This window comes from Taudactylus pleione, unplaced genomic scaffold (assembly GCF_031769625.1).
Source record: "Taudactylus pleione unplaced genomic scaffold, aTauple2 ptg000647l, whole genome shotgun sequence".
NCBI lineage: Eukaryota > Metazoa > Chordata > Amphibia > Anura > Myobatrachidae > Taudactylus > Taudactylus pleione.
In genome coordinates this window covers 1462339-1482314 of record NW_028285049.1, presented here as the reverse complement: position 1 = coordinate 1482314, position 19976 = coordinate 1462339, and the positions used below count along the sequence as shown (strand labels likewise).

Here is a 19976-nt window from a genome sequence, read left to right as displayed (position 1 = left end):
CCAAAGAGGTGGAATGTTTGGTCTTCTGCCCAGGCATGACCGTGATGGGCTTTTTCATCCCACGGACAACAACTGTCTCCCCCGGAGCCTGATTTAAACAAACCACATCACCATCAGAATCCTCCTCGCCAACTTCCTCCTCAGCGCCAGCTACACCAGTATCCTCATCCTGTTGTACTTCAACAGTGACATCTTCAATTTGCATATCAGCAAGTGGACTGTGGGTGCTCCTTTCAGCACTTGCAGGGGGCGTGCAAATGGTGGAAAGAGCCACCTCTTCCCGTCCAGTGCTGGGAAGGTCAGGCATCGCAACCACCACCACACTTGGACTCTCCTTGGGGATTTGTGATATCTTCTTAGAAAGCACAGTTCTTCGCTGTGCTTTTGCCAGCTTAACTCTTTTGATTTTTTTAGTGGGAGGAGGGCTTCCATCGTCATGTGAAGCTGAACCACTAGTCATGAACATACTAGGGATCGACCTTAGCCGTTCCTTGCCACTCCGTGTCGTAAATGGCATATTGGCAAGTTTACGTTTCTCTTCAGCTGATTTAAATGTCTTTTTCAAGGTCATTTTCCTGAACTTTGCCATTTGGGATTGTATGTGCCCTCTACTATGACATTGGGCATCGGCCTTGGCAGACGACGTTGATGGCATGTTATCGTCTATGTCATGACTAGTGGCAGCAGCTTCAGCACTAGGAGGAAGTGGTTCTTGATCTTTCTCTATTTTATTTTTATCGGAGAAAGTTTGGTCCTCCATTTATGTTATATCGATTTGATATATACGTGCGGCTAAACACAGAAAATAATTTTTTTTTTGGTTTGGACTGGAGTGTACTTTGTGGGTTACAGCACCCTTTAACGGTCAAGCCAGCCGGCCCTTTACTTATGACACAGGCGCACGCTTGGCACTACTTTGTTGATGCACGTGCGGCTACTGCGCACACAATTCACAAACACAGAAAATAATTTTTTTTTGGTTTGGACTGGAGTGTACTTTCGGGGGTTACAGCACCCTTTAACGGTCAAGCCAGCCGGCCCTTTACTTATGACACAGGCGCACGCTTGGCACTTTGTTGATGCACGTGCGGCTACTGCGCACACAATTCACAAACACAGAAAATAATTTTTTTTTGGTTTGGACTGGAGTGTACTTTCGGGGGTTACAGCACCCTTTAACGGTCAAGCCAGCCAGCCCTTTACTTATGACACAGGCGCACGCTTGGCACTACTTTGTTGATGCACGTGCGGCTACTGCGCACACAATTCACAAACACAGAAAATAATTTTTTTTTGGTTTGGACTGGAGTGTACTTTCGGGGGTTACAGCACCCTTTAACGGTCAAGCCAGCCGGCCCTTTACTTATGACACAGGCGCACGCTTGGCACTACTTTGTTGATGCACGTGCGGCTACTGCGCACACAATTCACAAACACAGAAAATAATTTTTTTTTGGTTTGGACTGGAGTGTACTTTCGGGGGTTACAGCACCCTTTAACGGTCAAGCCAGCCGGCCCTTTACTTATGACACAGGCGCACGCTTGGCACTACTTTGTTGATGCACGTGCGGCTACTGCGCACACAATTCACAAACACAGAAAATAATTTTTTTTTTGGTTTGGACTGGAGTGTACTTTCGGGGGTTACAGCACCCTTAACGGTCAAGCCAGCCGGCCCTTTACTTATGACACAGGCGCACGCTTGGCACTACTTTGTTGATGCACGTGCGGCTACTGCGCACACAATTCACAAACACAGAAAATAATTTTTTTTTTGGTTTGGACTGGAGTGTACTTTCGGGGGTTACAGCACCCTTAACGGTCAAGCCAGCCGGCCCTTTACTTATGACACAGGCGCACGCTTGGCACTACTTTGTTGATGCACGTGCGGCTACTGCGCACACAATTCACAAACACAGAAAATAATTTTTTTTTTGGTTTGGACTGGAGTGTACTTTCGGGGGTTACAGCACCCTTAACGGTCAAGCCAGCCGGCCCTTTACTTATGACACAGGCGCACGCTTGGCACTACTTTGTTGATGCACGTGCGGCTACTGCGCACACAATTCACAAACACAGAAAATAATTTTTTTTTTGGTTTGGACTGGAGTGTACTTTCGGGGGTTACAGCACCCTTAACGGTCAAGCCAGCCGGCCCTTTACTTATGACACAGGCGCACGCTTGGCACTACTTTGTTGATGCACGTGCGGCTACTGCGCACACAATTCACAAACACAGAAAATATATTATTTTTTTAGCACTTGGGGGGAGCACCCCTGATGGACAGAGCACCCCCTGGACAACACTGCAGCACTCCTTTAGGACTGGGACACTGCACAGGACTTTGGAGTGGACACAGCCCCTATGGAGAACTGACCGCACAACACAGTCCAGCCAGCCCCTATGGACTTTGAAGTAGTGGACACAGCCCCTATTAACAACAGCAGCACAGCACAACACAGCCAGCCCCTATGGACTTTGAAGTAGTGGACAACAGCAGCACTACACTACACAGCCCTAACTCCCACCCTCCCTCTTCACTGTCCACAGCCGAGTGAGAAAATGGCGCCGACGTGGGTAACCTTATATAGGATCCAAAACCCGCGAGACTCGGAAGGCGGGATGATGACGTTTTGCCTCGATTTCAGATCCGAGTCAGGCGGGAAAAGTCGAGCCTGATTCGGATCGGACTCGGATCGGGGGGGCTCGGGGGGGTTCGGATTTCAGAAATCCGAACCCGCTCACCCCTATATATATATATATATATATATATATATATATATATATATATATAATAATTTTTCATTTAGGGTAATCATTGCTCCAGATCTAGGTAGTTTGAGTTTAATTTGTATTTTAAAAACATATATATATATATATGTATATATATATATTATCACATGCCGTTTTGACCCACCTTATAGGGTTTGCAGTTTTCCCAGACTCCATCTCTGATCCTAACCCCTTCCAATAGAAATCCATTAAGTGCTTTTCTCTATGCAGAATATTCCTATAACAACACAGCACAACATGCAGTCACACTGGTAGGAGTTGATGTGATGCCATTTTGTTGTACCATGATGTCATTGGGAGAGTAGCTAGGCTTGCAAATATATGAATATAATAGGGGAGCCAAGAAAAGTGGAGGCTGACAGAATTCCCTGCTTCCTGGAAACCTATAACATAGATCTGTCTCCCCTACATTCCCCTATACAAAACACAATTAAGTAAACCACGTTTTTATAAAATGAAAATGATGTCATGTTTCTCTTTTATGATTTAAAGTACCGTTCCCGGAGTATTGTGAGGTTTGGTCAGTATGGCGGAAAACATTGTCTGAGTTCGCTGGGAGAACGACAACGCTGTAAAGCTAATGCGCCTTGTGTGGAACAACGCCCTGACTGCGGAAATGACTTTGAGTGTGAATCAGGTAGTGACAATCTACTTAACAGTGTTTCTTAATAGAAATGTGTATAAAAGTGGATATTTAGGCTTATATACTGTAGGTGTTGTATAGTTTGTCTGCAGAATATTGTATAATAAGGGGTATAAGCTATTGCTGAACATTACCTTTTAAAAATGATGCAGAGGCCGATATACTGTTCTACTAGATGGAGTGTAGTACCTTCTCATGACCTCCGGGTGGTACTGTTGGCTTTCTTTTCTATGGCAAAGTTTAGTCATTGTGTGATCCCCAATGTGCACCTTCATTTTCTTCTATATTACAGCCTGCACCGGTACTAAAATGGGGAGTCTCAGCCCTTGCGCATTCGGCGGCATGGATGTAAAGGGAAGGAGTTTATATGCCATTTGCATAAACTCGCAGATGGGCGCCCGACAATGGACGCTGCTGCATTCTCTTTTACGGTGACTCAGAATCAAGCCCAAGGTCTTCTGATGTTGGTTAGTGCCCACCCTTAAGGTGTCTAGGATCAAGTGCATCCTTGGAGAATTTTCGCCCTGCCAATGCCCACTTTACCTTGCAAAAGGGCAACAAGACTTATTTACAGCTGCAGTCACGTGATGGCTTAGGTAATTTCTTGTGCCAGTATATCAATCTTTAGTTGCTCAGCTTGTTGAACCTTCATTTTGGCTCATATTAGGCATGGCCATCGATGGGTCCATCTGTGATTACCATCGATGGCACATAAACAATCTATGGTTTGCACCCCCTCGATGGTTACCTCTGCTGAGGGCAAGCAGGGCCGTGGACCAATGAACAATGGTGGTGGGGCTTAGCGACTGCCAGAGGTGGGGCTAAGCTCCGTCCTGCCACGAGAAAAAAAAAAACATCGGCTCCTGTTCATCCATCGATGTCAGAGAACCATTGGTTCATTGGTTCTCTGCCATCATTGGCAAAAGTGGTTGGAATCGGCCAGCCACCATTGATGTTTTGGAAAATCCCCATCCCTAGCTCCTCTGGAGCCACCACTGCTAGTCAGTAGGAATTCCTGCTTCTGACAGAGGTGGTGTGTACTGAGGCGTCCACATTCATTGTGTCTGTGTGTTACGTGCCGATATGAACCTTTACACAGCTGAACAACATGTATTCATTGTCAGAGCCGTAACTAGACTTTTTGGTGCCCTGTGCTAGAAAGAGCATTGGCGCCCCCTCATTTTTCAAAGGGATGTAATGCACCCAAAAAAGGGCCATGGCTTCATGGGGAAGGGCCAGGGAAGAGACAGGAGATGCTGGGGATGAAATAAGAGGACGCTACAAGCAAGAATGATAATAAACAGAAATTTGATAGGCCCAAACAGCGCCCCCTGACCAGTGGTACGCTGGGTCTGATTCAGAGCCGGACGCTATTTGCGCTCGCTCGTTCAGAAAAAGGGGCTGGCTATTTAAATTGAGTGCGCGCTCTTTGCGGTCTGTTGATGCCTCTATGTCTGAACGAGCGTCCGAAACATGTGCTCGCTATTTTGTAAAAAACGCCCCCTGGCCGCTCGCATCACACGTCATCTCCGCTATTTATTAGATTAATCGAGTACATCGAACGGCGTATGAACTGCTCCCTATTCTTGTGGTAGCATTTTCCTACCGCAATCATGCGAGCAGTTCAGGCTAAAAGACACCCAACTGACGTGGTCGATGACGCTGCTTTGTTAATTATGCACACCCTTAAAACGCCCGTTTTGACCATTTGGCACGCCTGCGTTCGGATCTCCACTCCCCGTTTTCAAGCACCTTCCCCTGTTACCACCCACAAACGCCTCATCCTGTCACTCAAATTAGCAGGCATTCGCTATTTTGCGAGCACACGATTTCCGACCGCAATGACTGGTTCGCGCATGCGTATTACAACCCATACGCATGCGCAGATGTGCGAACATCGCTCGGTGCGAACGAGCGGCCGCTTACGAGCGGCTCTGAATCAGGCCCCCTGTGCGATGGCACCGGCCGCACTACCCTAGCTACGGCCCTGTACATTGTCCAGGCATACTGGACAAGTGGATAAAGGTACGCCAAAGACAATTTGTTGAGCAGTTTGGAGGTCAGAAACCTGGCGGAAAAAAACTTTGGGGCCAATAGCAAGTGAAACACCCTGTAGTTCTTAAAATCAAATTATACTAATGAATTTATAATGTATATAAGCATGTAAAAATATTTTCAGAAATGCATAATTTGGTGGGGTCATATATATGTGAGCTGAGAACAGATGAGATTGCTAATTCTTGTTTGCAGGTAGATGTATAAAGAGAAGGCTGCTGTGTAACGGGGACAATGATTGTGGAGACAGTTCAGATGAAACCTGCGATGATGGGAAAGATCCAAGATCCGTGTGCAGATTTATGAACATTGAATTGTCAGAAATAGGAAGAACATCAGGAGCCGGGTGCGTAATGTATTACAGCCTATCTAAAAGAACTAGGATTACTTTATTACTACAAAACAGTTTTTGGTACAACATACAGTATATGACACGATGTACTATACTGGAAAATCTCTAGGAAATACATGTAAATGGGGAATTCCAAAATACACGGCCCAGTTGATATTCACCAGCAATTAATGTAATAAGTAAATGTCATTTTCTTTTCATTTTAGTTATAACTTACTCGGAATGAGTACACAGGGAAACGCCTTTGACAATGAATATTTTAATGGGATCTGTGATAGAGTCCATGATGGTAATACCAGAACCTATTACCGGAAGCCATGGAATGTTGCTGCTCTTGTCTATCAGGTACTAGACTGCACTATCCTCTATTTGATGGGAAAGGACTCTCAAAAATAACATTAGCATAACATTTAAATATGGATTAGATTGTAATTTCGCTATTGGGAGTCCTGTTTCGTTGGCTCCTATGGATAAATAAATGACATTAACTTGACGGTACAAGTGCTATGGCAGATTTCCTCTCCCCTTTTTATTGACTGACTACTGATCATTTTTGACGTCCTGGTCGACAGCACTGATTTAATATAGGTGGCAGTAATAGTAATGGCCGAGTGTGCAGAATGGGTCCTGCGTAATCGCACGCAGACCCTTGAATGCCTCTGCCTGATTGACAGGCAGAGGCATTTAAGGGGCGGTGCAGGGGGCGGCCAGCGTTCTCGGAAAAAGGGGCGTTTCCGCCCCCCTTTCTGGGAGTGGCCAGCCCAGGATCTGCGTTGATCCTGGGCTTGCAAGCCGGCCAGCCTGAGTAAGCTGAGGCTTACTCAGCTGGCCGGAGGCCTGGAGTCTCTCACACCATCGCGATCGTCGACCACCGATGGTCGCGATGGTGGTCCCAGCCTGCGACCTCCGTCGCAGTGCTGGCATCGCAAATGCAGCAGGGGATGTCATACACCTCTTGCTGAATTTGCATAATATTTTTCACCTCCCTACATGATCAGGGGAACAGTACTCACCGTTTCCCTGTTGGGATATGAACCGTCGGGATGCTGTTGTCTATGTACTGACAGCCGGCATCCCGTCCATCGGTATTTCATACCAATTCCAGACAGAGAGGTAAGAAAGTGTTTTTTAAGGGCCGGAGCGTGACATAAGGGTCAGAATACAAAAATGAGCCAGTGATGCATTGTATTATACAAAACTCAATATGAGAACCTGCTTCATGTGTAGTGTGACAAATCACTGGTATATTAAATAATTGTAAATTATAACTGAGAGTTACAAGTTCATTAATGGACTTTTACTTCACATTCACCTGTTTTTATGTAATATTTTGTTGCCAATTATTATTTTATTTTAAGTAATAGAAGTTATACTTTAATTGTGACGTCCCTAACTTATCAATATAATGTTATTGAAATCATGAAAAGCTTGTGAATGCCCCACATAGGAATACTTTTTATTTTCCTTGTCGTGATATTGTCTAATTTATTCATGAGTACACCTCCCCATACTGAACAAAAATTGTTAATAAAATTGATCTAGGAGGGAAGAACAACCCAAATTAATTGAGAATGTGTGCAGGTATTTTCCTTATAACTGATTCAGAGTCACAAGCTGCTGCGACCGCTTTAGCGATTTTTTTTCCGTAGTTATGTCTGCGGCTTTATGCTTATCCTAGTACAAGCCCTTCCTGGTGTACAAGCGTGCAAGGACTAACATGCCCACTTGTGCACCAACGAAACGTGCACCAGCCCCATGCTAAGTGCAGTGTCTCCATCAGTTCAAGCGATTTTGGGGTCTATGTACGAAGCCTTGGAGATAGATTAAGTGGACGGAGATAAAGTACCAACCAATCAGCTCCTAACTGTCACTTTACAAGCAGAGTTGGAAAAATGACAGTTAGGAGCTGATTGGTTGGTACTTTATCTCCGTCCACTTTATTTCTCTCCAATACTTAGCACAAAGACCCCTAAATGTCTAAAGGGCCTGATTCAGCAGCAGACGCAATGTCGATATTTACGCAGATCGAGCGATTATTTACCATCGGGCAGACGCCGCGTTTGCTTTCCTAACATGTACGCACAGAGGATCCATTCACAAAGTGAGCGTTATGTGTTCAGCGTTTGGTGGAGGTAACAGGGGGTGGTTAGGTAAACGCAGATGTGTCTAACCGTTAATCGCCATTTCATGGGCGTGCATAAATTAGCCATTGCGATTGCATTCGAAGCATGAAAGCTCTCTGCGTGCGAGGAGAGTCGCTGTCAGACCTGCCGGACATGCTGCGTGACTGCTTGATGAACGTCGATGGTACCGATGTATATTTAGGAATGCGTCATCGGGTGTATATGAGAAAGCAGCAGTGGCTGTCTTTATGCCGGCTGTGGTTTGGCAGGCATTAGCATATAAGGGCAGCTGAATTCCATGCCAAATCGCAGCTGCGATCACGTTAGCGTCCACTACTCAATCAGGCCCCGAGTTCGCAACCAGTTATGCAATACCCCCGCAACACTCCCATAACACAGGGCATCTGTCTGAATAGTAATCTCCCTGTCAAGTCCCAGGAATGCCCAATACATTTCTTATACATTTCCCACACCGTGCATCTCATTCGCTACTATGCTTCGGTGCCATACGAGTTTTATGGGATTTCCGGGCACGTGCTGTAGCGAAAAACCGCCCAACTCCATTAACATTGGCATTGGGTGTCGCTCCAAATCAGGGCCTTTACCGTGGATGAGCTGTGAAAGATCTTCTTTTTTTATTTCAATCATAATTCACCAGAAAACTAATTAAATAAATTCAAATGATCTTATAATTAATTGGGAATAATGAAAACAATAAGTTGAACCCTCCTGTCTTACCCTACTAGTGATAGGTCTTGTGTGGTTGTTCGTGTTACCTTTTTGTGATATTATGCTCTCTTGTTTCTAGACTAAAGCTGATAGAAGTTTTACATCAGAGTACTACGAAGATGCTGTGTCCGTGCTAACCAAGGTTACATCCGAGAGGAGTGTGACGTTTGACGCATCATTGTCTGCAAAATTTACACCTTCAAAACACAACACCACTACGATAAGGGGAAAATTAGGAGCGGACGTGACCTGGAAAGAAAGTACACAAAATGTCAAAGAGTATTCTACAAAAGCGGTAATGGAAACTATATCACCAAACGTCCAGTGTTTAGGCTGCTCTCAGCGGTCCTGGATGCTGAGCATTTCTTATCGTTGGCTACCTCTTAGCCATTTCATTGTTTGAGTACTGTCTCAGAACAAAAGGGTTGTTATCAAGTAATTATGTGGCATGTCCTTACAAGTTGGGTAGATCCAGTGTGACCTTATTGGATTGGGGATGGGGTAACAGTGCCCACACTTTATTTTTATTTAGATTTTAGGTATACGAAAAGCTTGGCTTATAAACAAGGTAAAGAACATTACACGGAAAACAGCAGATAGGAATACAATACAACACTGAAATACAATACAAAAGAATAAAACATAAAATATAAAGAGGAGGGGACAGGTGGTGGGAAGGAGGAGGGTGATCTTCAAGGTTACAGAAGTGCAGTGGCATGGGTATAGACTAGAATAGACTTTGTATGCGAAAGAGGTTAGGTTAGTGCAGTAGGGTGGAGTGAGTGAGGTATTAGATAAGGAACAGTAATGTTTAAGAGGTAGCAGGGCCCAGGGGAGCAAAGAAAGCACCTATATGAATAACCAAGGCACCCAGTTTTGGTGATTTTTGTCATTTTATCATGAAGATTTTTTTACATTCAGGCCATTAACCAGATATAGTAATTTAGGGAAGTGAGACCAGACGGAACCGTTTGCTTCCAAGATTTAGCTAATAAGAACTTGGCAGCAACTAAAATGTGGGAGGCTAGTTTCCCAGAGTGTGGGTTAGCGTCTGGGAGAGGGTGGCAAAGTACTGTAGGAATGTCCATGGATCTTTGTGAATAGGGCATGGAAGGAGTGCTGAGGGATAGAACCCTATTTATTTAAAAATAGTGAAAATGTTAGACATGACCGCCCTATATGTATGAATGAGTCTGTCTGGTCCTAACCCTGCCAACACAGAGAGAAGGCAGAGGGATACATTTTGCCAAGACTGTCAGGGGAGAGATACTAATGGAAATTGGTGGTTGAGAGTGTTGTTAAGGAGATTAGAGACTTCAAAGACCAAATCTCTATGTAGTAGTGCAGAAAGGTAGAGTTGTTCAAACTATGCAGGGCAGCCGAGAGAGAGAGAGAGAGAGAGAGAGAGATAAGGACTGTCACCTCAACATGACGAGGAAGTAGAACCTGGGCGGCTTCGGCACCTCGAAAGAGAAAAACGTACAAAACTGTAAGTAAAAGCAGAAATAGTCTCAGGTGACAAGTATGTATCAGATTACTAATCACTGTATATAGTGTATGGGATATTGCATTCATACATTGCAGATGTTAGTAGTAGGCGATGGTTGGCCACCTACAGAGATGAAAACATCAGAGGAAAACCATCGATAATAAGTAAACTTTTAGGGCCAGATTCAGGGGTATATGCAGTGGTGATGTTGGATGTAAGAGGCCGATGATTTAAGTCTGCGCATGCGTCCAAGTCAGTACCCATGCCTCCCAATAGCGCTTGGGTCGCAAAACAAATCTGGATGCGAGAGCTGTGGATCTCAATGGGCTTTGCTGGGAAGTAACAGTGGGGTGGCTAGCCAAACCCGGGCAGACGCAGTAGCGCTGACACTGGAAGCCATGTGCTGATGGAGAAATGACGCCTGCCGGAGGACTGCTGCCAGCTTCGATGTTCAACTAAAGTTGCACCAAGACAGAATAGCGCCGATGCAAATGGGCTTCTCTGAAGGCCCAGATTTGGCAAAAGATGCACCTCTGATTCAGACCCTAAAACTCATCATCGCTGACTTTTAAATAGAGAAAACATTGAACATCACCACCAAATACAGGTTGAGTCTCCCATATCCAAAATGCTTGGGACCAGGGGTATTTTGGATAACGGAATATTCCGTATTTTGGAATAATTGCATACAATAATGAAATATCTTGGGAATAGGACCCAAATATACACACAGAATGCATTTATGTGTTATATACACCTTATACACACAGCCTGCAGGTCATTTTATACAATGTTTTCAATAATTTTGTGGCTCAAACAAAGTTTGTGTACATACATGAAATTCATTTATGTTTCATAAACACCTTATACACAAAGCCTGAAGGTAATTTTATACCATATTTTTAATAATTTGTGCCTTAGACAAAGTTTGTGTACACTGAACCATCAAAAATCAAAGGTTTCATTATCTGAGTCATGCCCAAAAAATTCCGTATTTCGGAATATTCCGTATTTCGGAATATTTGGATATGGGAGACTCAACCTGTAGTTCCGATGTTACATCATTCGATTTCCATCCCTACTGCTAGTGTATATATTTACTGCATTTTTTAAATGATGTGCCCCTGCTAAACTAAGTGGGCAATGAGGGTGGGAACCCTATGTCAAAAGTGGTAATTAGCACCTGGCTGTCCCAGACTGTGAATTATTATTATTATCCTTTATATATATATATGGCGCCACAAGTGTTCCGCAGCACCTTACATAGTACATAAAACTAGTAAGTGAACAAGAAACAAGTTACTTACAGTACATTACAGTGCAGGACAAGGACACGATTTATATACATTGCTGCAACAGCGATTAAAGCCCTCACAATAAGCAGAAGGGAGTTGGCAGTCGTGTGTTAGGTGCCCTTATGGGGAGTAAGGAGTAGAAGAAAATGTAAAGAGAAGCAGAGAAGAGGTCCCTGCTTGAGAGAGGTTACATTCGAATGTAAGAGGGTCACCTGCAGTGTGGGGTCCCTCTGTCTAATGAAAAGCCAACTTCTGCTCTAGACAAATACAACACGCAAAAGATAAGTGCCCACTCCATGGAAAAGCAGACAGATACGGAATAGCACTGGGATGGTGGGTCCAGAGAAATAGTGTTTTGTAAAAAAAAAAATTAGTACTGCGGTGGAACTGTAAGTCCCAGCAAGTTCTGGCAGGCACTCACTGCTTAGGCATGCTGTTGCATATACAACTACAAGTCACAGCAAGAGCCTCCCCTGTCATACTTCTGAAATTTGATATAAAAATGATTAGAATAATGCAAAGATGATATTTATAAATTATAAACATCTTATTTGTATATTGTAATCATTTTTATAGTTAAAACTCACCAGCTCTGTGGAGGGAGATGAGAGATGAGGCAGCAACAGCTCAGGCTCGCTTCTGTATAGTCAGACACTGCTTGCAGAACTGGGGGCGGAGCCACACCACAGGCAGTAAGCTGCACAGAAGGAGAACTAACAGAGGCATGCCTCTAAGTATGGGGGCGTGCCTTGAGCACTGATGGACACCTTGGATGTGTCATGTGACCAGGAAGTGCACTGCAGTGTTTAGAGATTGGATCTCAGTCAGACAGTAGCAGCAAGAGAAATCACAGTGATGCAGGTAGGAGAATCAATGGACACTGTAGGGCAAGACAGGCTCCCAGCACTCAGACTCATCTCCATGTGTGCTTCCCCAGCGATTGACCTCACCATAGTCACTGCCTAATAAAGAAATACACACAAAAGCTGTGCACACATTGTAGTTTGACTGGGCAACAACACACTCCAGTTCCCATTTAATCCTCTTGTAATTTGTTGCTATTTGTTTTCAGAATAAACAATTCTTAAGAGTGGCAGCATCTGTGCAACTGGGCACATTCCAAATGAGAACTAGAACCGCAATGTTATCATCTACGTTTATCGATGACATCAACAGCCTCCCGTCCTTCTATGATAAGGGAGAATACTTTGCCTTTCTGGAGATGTATGGGACTCACTATGCGACATCCGGGAGCATCGGTGGGAAATATGATCTTGTGTATGTGCTGAATTCTAAAGTTATGCATGATAAAGGTACAGTATGGCCTACGTTAAATGACTGATGTGTGTGCAGGGAGCCATATGTTGGCCATATGGATACTTAATATGTTAATGGCAAAAATGTGATATATATGGTTAATGTTTCACTTACATAAGCAGGAAGGGTTAAATGAAACCCCACATATTCTGTTGCTGCAGTTTGCAAATCATGGCAGCTCTTACTTTCATTAGAAGAAAAGAGCACGAAAAGTATGCACTGCCCACATCACGTAGCACCGGTGCTGATTTTATAGGGTCACATGTTCAAAACTAAAATATATATATATTTTTTAAATATATAGATTTACCCTCTCCTCAGGAGCAACTGCCATAGTAAAAAATACCAGCTTCAGGGTGGTCAGCACAGGACAGGTATGTTTGGGGGCTCTTCCTAAACCCCTTGGGCTGTGGGGCTGAGTTATACAGTACAACAGGACTTATAACCTCATGTGGCTGCTCCCATAATTTCAACAGAACTGGTCCCATCTCCAACATGCATGTGCAGTGGGAGTTGTGGCACGTACCACCCATTAAACCATTCCTACTGCTAGGCGGATGGGACAGACCCTCTCAGGAGAGGAAGGGGACCCGCTAGGAGGTAATTGTACAGCCACAGGAGGGAGGGGGTGCACCGGAGTTGGTGGAGGTGTGTGGGACGGAGCAGCAGACACCAGATAGCGTGGTGGGACAGGTCAGAGGAGCAGACACAGACAGAGAAGGGATACAGTGGAGCAGTTGGGGGGTGGGACGGAATGTGAATGGAGGGGGGAGTGGTGGGATGGAGAGGAGCTGCGAGGAGTTGGGGATGGATAGGGTCAGGTCGTTGCGGACCTTGGTGAGCCAGCATATGTCGGGTCCCTTTACTAGTATTAAATAATGGTAGAAGAGTGGTATCCAGAAGATCGACAATTATTTGTTAACAATGCTTCAAAAGCTGAAAGAGGGCTGCAGACGCGCATGGCTGTATGTGTCGGATGAATAAGGAAATTCTAGTGCATATAAAAAACTCCTCAAAACAAAATGACATCTATACATGTTACCCTATATAAGTACACAGAGTGACATCCTGTGCGCCATTTCCCGGACCTCATCCGAACTCCGAGTGCAGCTTCTGCTAAAACCAGAAGTACTTCACTGTGTCAAACGGTGATCCCATGGCAACACAGTAATAACAAGTGACTTCATACAATCTTCAAACAGTGATCAGTACACAAAAATCTATTGAGGTACTCTCATTCACAAAACTAGTACTGGTAAATAAATGTGTGTTGTTGCATACATATATTGTGGCAGAGAGGCCACTATGCCACAAAACACAGGCAATACATGGGTGCAGGCTGGTTGTCAGGTCCAGTCCAGGTTTTGCAGTGTGCTGGGGTTCCCAACCAAGCAATCAGCACCACCTGTGAGCTGGGCTTAAGGCTTTGCTGGTAGCAGAGCACAGTGCTCCTGATGCCGGACAAGCTGGCCAGGAGATAGGCGGCAGTGCCAGGACCTGGAAGGTCCACAGATTTTGTGCATGCTGTGTGTAAGCCAGAGTGGCAAAACTGGTACAATTACTGCTTCATCTTGTATGATGTTTGTGACCCACGGTAATACCAGACTCCATGCTTGTTGTGCTGTGGCTGCTAAGCTGAAGTGAATAAACAATCCACTGATTTACCGTACTGCTGGACATGCTTCTTCTTCCCGCCTTGTGGAATTCTGGGGTGTTTTGCTTAGTAGAGTGGTTAGTGGTGCAGTATTTAGGTGCTCAAATAAGGGACACCATATACTGCTTGTCCGAGTTAAAACACACAAATTATGCTTTAATATCGTCAGCACACAGCAACAGACAATAAAAATAAAAAAAACCTAGCCCCCATTCATGGCACTACCTCATTTTTTCAGCTCTAACTTCAAGGGCAGCTAGTTTGTGTAGAACAGAGGGTCCTGCCTGTTTCTTGCTGGTGGTATGGCCCACTGACCTTCTAGCCTGGCTTGGCTGCCACAGCTCCACCTCGGCTGCATCCTCTGAATAGCAGATAGCTGTGGTTTCAGCCCTTTTTAAACTTGAGTGGGCGGATCCCACCATCACAGCACAGATTCCGTTGCTCACCAAGCTTCATTCTACCACATATCACCCTCCCAAGTTAACAACCCTTGCCATGAGCGACCTGGGGCGGGGCATTTTTATGGCAAAGTCCCTCTTCCCTTTCCTCATCAAGGTCTTTGACCACACACAATAATATCATGCAGACGTCTTCTGTGATATGGTGGTCTCATACTCCAAGTTCCAGAGCTGTTTTTTTTTATGACTTTATGGAACTTTATATATTTATGAGAATCCTTTATCAGTTGTTTGACTGTGCTTTCAACTTTGCAACGTTTGTTTCCATATTAACACAAAAGCCTTTTGTGCTTCTTCCTCCATTTCAAGACTTCCAGTTTCATTTGAACCTCTAATCCAACATTTTCTAAAACTGCATTAGTCTCTCTTTAGTTGTACTACCAACACTTTCCCTCACATCAGAAGACAAGAGGATATAATATTTATCCTGCACACTTTTTGTGATGTCTGGAATTAAAGAAGTAATGTTGGAGACCGTAAAAGTCTCCAGGAGGTCGACACTTTCCATATTATCTTCAGTTTCAACCCATTGATCAATAAGGCAAGTTGCTTTAGTTAAGAACCCAATTAACTTTGAACAGCTCTGCAGTGGCACATTTCCATCCAAGACATTACCGGCACGTCAGACTTTTTCAAAGACTCTCTCAGCACAAGATCAGATTTCAGATACACGGACTACTTCCTGACTGCAGACACTTTGAAAGAAGTACCATTTTCAAGACAGTCAATTTGTGTTGCTTTGCCAGAACCTTTCAATTCTGCAGCAGGTTTGAACTCATTGCCTTCTATATCCAGTACTCAAAATTCATTATTGGACACCACTTAAGATGTTGAGAATTCAAAGTAACTTTCCAAGGGTTTCAAATTAACTTTCAAAGAAATCTTTTCCTCTGTGGCCAAGGTAACAATAACATTCTCAACCTTGTGTTCCTCTGCAATATTCAATTTACACACAACTAAACTCTTTAGATATAAAGGGAAGTTGAAAGTCACCGAAAGGCGTTTCATTTTCTGTAGCAAATTTTTTGAGGAGTTTTGCAGCTTTGACCCCCCCCCCGATAGTAAATGGGTCAATCATATCATTATGGCCAGAATCAAATTCCAGAGTGTAGTTCAACTTCTTTTCCTTCTCTGCTTTTCTCACTTACAAGTGGCACTTCCTCAGTTGCATAGAGCTGTTCTTCTAATGGGTAATTTTCCCAGTGCGCTTTCCAACTTATTCTGCAGAAGATTGATCCTCATATCTTCAAGTTTAACAAGTCCCATCTTTTGTTTAGCTATTTTAGAGTCTGCAACTTTTACTTTACACTTTAGCTCTTGTTCTCTGGCACTCATTTTCACCTGGAGATTGTGCAGTGGTTTCTGTGCACTTGATAGACATTTTTCAAGGTTCATATTCTTCCCTTGCAACTCCTTAATCACAGCACATACATGGTAAAGTTCTTTCTCTAAAACTTTACTTTGTTCTGCTGTTTCATGCAGAATTTCCTCTAGAAATATATTTCTTTCACTCTGAATTTGCTCTGTAAGTAGCCAATTTGGACCAGAATGTCTGTATTTGCTACTCAAAACTTGTTTGAAGACATACAATCTCCATGTCTTTTGCATCACTGTCTTTTTCCAACTGAGCATGTGTCTGCAACATATGGAGATATTCCTCTTTTCCCCATGAGTATTCATTGAGCTTCTCAATTAGATGATCTCTCTCTAATTCACACTCTGGCCCTGATTCAGAGCCGGATGCTCTGACAGAGCGCTCACTCTGAATCAGGGCCGGTCTTTTTTTTTTTTATAACGGCCTCCTGGCCGCTCGCATAGCTGTGGGTGACCACCCACAGCTATAGCGAGCGGCCAGGAAGATGGTCGCGATGGTCTTGACCATCGGGCTTGCGACGAGACCCTTGTGGTAGGTTCTCGTTGCCGCAAGCCCCAGAGAGATTTCGGCTCTAACAGAGACGGAATATCTCCACTGACATCACTTGTGATGTCAGTGGGGCCGGCCCCAAACGGTAGGCGTGCACATGGGAATGCCTCCTTTTGGGCAGCCACCCCCTCGGCCCACCCACCAAAGGGGACGTGCTGACACTAAACATCGACAGCTCGCCCCTTTGGTGCGAGACCCGGAGCGACGCATTGCCCATCGCTATCTGGGTCTCGCGCATGCGAGTACCAGACACATGAAGTACAACACACTTTGGGGGGAATCCAATTACCCGCAGGCTTCACGCCGTGGCTAACTAGCCGCACCATGCGGGGAAATGCTAATCAATTAAATAGCATTTTCTCAGTGCAGCAAAACAGGGGATAACGTACAGAAGTGGATAACATGCGTAAACTCACTGACATTCTGTAAACATTAACCCCCAACAGGTATCTTTTCTAGCAGACTTTTCTGTGCAGCTCCAGAAGCGTAAAGCGTTTGGGCGTGCTAATCAGGAACTTAGATGGGTTTAGACGCTTTATGCAGCTATACCCAATCCTTTTGGGCACGACACACGTGAAAAGGGTTTGGGCACCCAAAACAATTGAATATCACCCCCTGATCTCCTGCCACTTTAGACAGGAGATCGGACATGAAAAAACAATCGAATTGTTTTTCGAGGCTGACCAACAATATATATTAAAGATATACAGTGACCCCCCCCAGGTCCCGTGTTACTCTGCCAGCATCGGGCACCTTTTTTTGGCGACTCAAACGCACCAGCAGACTGTGCTGATCAATTTGATATGTGATAGTTGTATATCTGTGTGCACATACACACATACACACAGGTGCACACAGATACAACAACGGAACTTGGAATGAAAAAAACTGCGGCCGCTACATTGTAGCACTTTGTATACACATTCAGAGACTCAGTCGCACACAGATATACTGTACAAGTGTCACATATCATATTAATCACCACGGTCTGCTGGTGCATCCTTGTTGCCTCGCAGTGCAATTTAGAAGCTTTTTCAGCAAAAAAAAAGATGCAAAGAGACGCCTGGCGCTGGCAGAGTCTCACGGGACCTGGAGCGACGAGAGGGGCTTTTTGGCACGACTACAGCAATATGTATAAGGAAATGTATGTAACGTATAAGGATACATCAGTATATAAACATTATATTTAATATAATATTAGAGTCACACTCAACCTACCGCATTACTGTAGTGAAGTAAAGTGGAGCTTTACTCCAACATAGGTACAGGTAATGTCCAACTGACGGCGTTTGTTTCAGCTATGCTACTGGCTATGATCAGGGACAACACATAACACTGCTGGCCTGGTTTAAGTAGCAAAAAAGGTGTCAGAGGTATTTTAGGGAACCCCTCTGATGTCATTAACTGTCAAATTACAGCCAGTTTAAAGAAAAGCAGCTTCAGTGGGACAAGTAACAAATGGTAGACACCGCTGCCGGTAACAAATGGCAAACACTGCTGGGGGTAACAAATGGCAAACACTGCTGGGGGTAACAAATGGCAAACACTGCTGGGGGTAACAAATGGCAAACACTGCTGGGGGTAACAAATGGCAAACACTGTTGGCGGTAACAAATTCAAACACCGCTTCTGGTAACAAATTCAAACACCGCTTCTGGTAACAAATGGCAAACACCGCTGCCGGTAACAAATGGCAAACACCGCTGCCGGTAACAAATGGTAAACCATGCTGCCGGTAACAAATGGTAAACACCGCTGCCAGTAAAACTACATAGAGGAAAATATAACAGAAATGACAACACTAAAGCAATGATATATAACGGTTAATTGGCACCAAGACAGCTGGAGACAAGAGAGGGCGAACCCGTGATGAGTCTGAAGCAAGCCGTGGTGGGGTAAATTTCAGAGAGTATGCTAGGACTGTATTAAGAGGGGAGGCACAAGGGGCGAGTACCCCCCACCCGTTAGGGGACCTCTCCCGGCCCGAGCTCCACCTCTCAGAGGTATCCCCGGCCAGAGCTCCCCTGAGCTATTTAGCCGATGTCCGGTCCAGTGATTGTGACCGGCACCGTGCCTACCCCACTGTACTAATCAGCAGGGTGGGATCACCCGGCACGTGCGCTGAAGATCACTGTATGAGGAGCCAGCTGCTGCCGCTGCCTTAAGGAGACGCAAGAAGATGATCCCGGCAAGTGGTGTTGGGGGTTAGGGGTAACACAAGCACAGGCTGCTGCTGAGATATTGGATGGGACAGACATAGGCTGCTACAGAGCCTGTAGTTATGCCTTGCCCCTGGTGGCAAAAAATCCTAAAAAGCTACAATGATTTACCAGCTGACTGCTGCACGATACCTCGTTCATGTTGTTACCTAATAGGGTTGCTCAGAAGTTTGGTGGTGTGACCGATGTGCATCCGATGTTGGTGCCTTTGTACGCAAGCGGGGGATAAGAGACTCCGGCGGTGGGTGTCTCTTTACAAAATACAGTGGCTGTGGCATTAGTATAATAGTCTCAGTTCCGCTGTGTATAACACACAGTCGTGACGGGATTAGCGGTCCCCTCTGAATCAGGCACAAAATCTAGAAAAACTTGTTACTTCCATTCTAGATGTTACCGAATCTATGCAAATCTATTACCCTGCACTCTCATAATATCATCTATCCATTTATTACAGGACTTGATACCAGAACTGTAGCAAATTGTCTTGGATTTGAAGGTGAAATATCAGTTGCAGCTAATATTATTGATGTTTCAGCTAAAGCAAAACCCAGATATTGCAGTGATGTTACTACATCGAAAGAAGGTATGTGTTTTATGGAGTAAATGCTATATTTATCTACATTCAGAGTGCACCCGTATGATGCCGGCTCCGTCTTCATGAAATTATTTACATTTGAATACACAACTTCTATTAGAACTTAGGGCCCGATTCAGACCCGGTCGCAAGTTACAGAGGCGTGTATAATTAAGCCCCTGCGATTGCATACGCTGGCAGAGGTCTAGCAGGCGACAGGAAGTGTAGCAGCTTGTGCGACAGGGTCAGGTCAACCACAAGTAGTGCGAATGGTTCCGAAGTTACCGATGTTTTCGCTGACTTGCGGATGCACGTCATGGGCAGTGGGTAGGCTTTATACCGTAGATATA

General features: G+C 44.7%; 1 protein-coding gene across 1 annotated transcript in view; it reads left to right on the top strand.

Annotated features, from left to right (window-relative positions):
- The window catches only part of LOC148478879 (complement component C9-like), a 55412-nt gene that overhangs the window by 20131 nt on the left and 15305 nt on the right, over nt 1–19976 (top strand). Inside the window, exons 3-8 of the mRNA XM_088455248.1 lie at nt 3287–3431; nt 5688–5838; nt 6051–6189; nt 8776–8991; nt 12553–12793; nt 19507–19635. Of these exons, the coding sequence (XP_088311374.1) occupies nt 3287–3431; nt 5688–5838; nt 6051–6189; nt 8776–8991; nt 12553–12793; nt 19507–19635 (1021 nt within the window). The remainder of the gene's footprint in view (nt 1–3286; nt 3432–5687; nt 5839–6050; nt 6190–8775; nt 8992–12552; nt 12794–19506; nt 19636–19976) is intronic.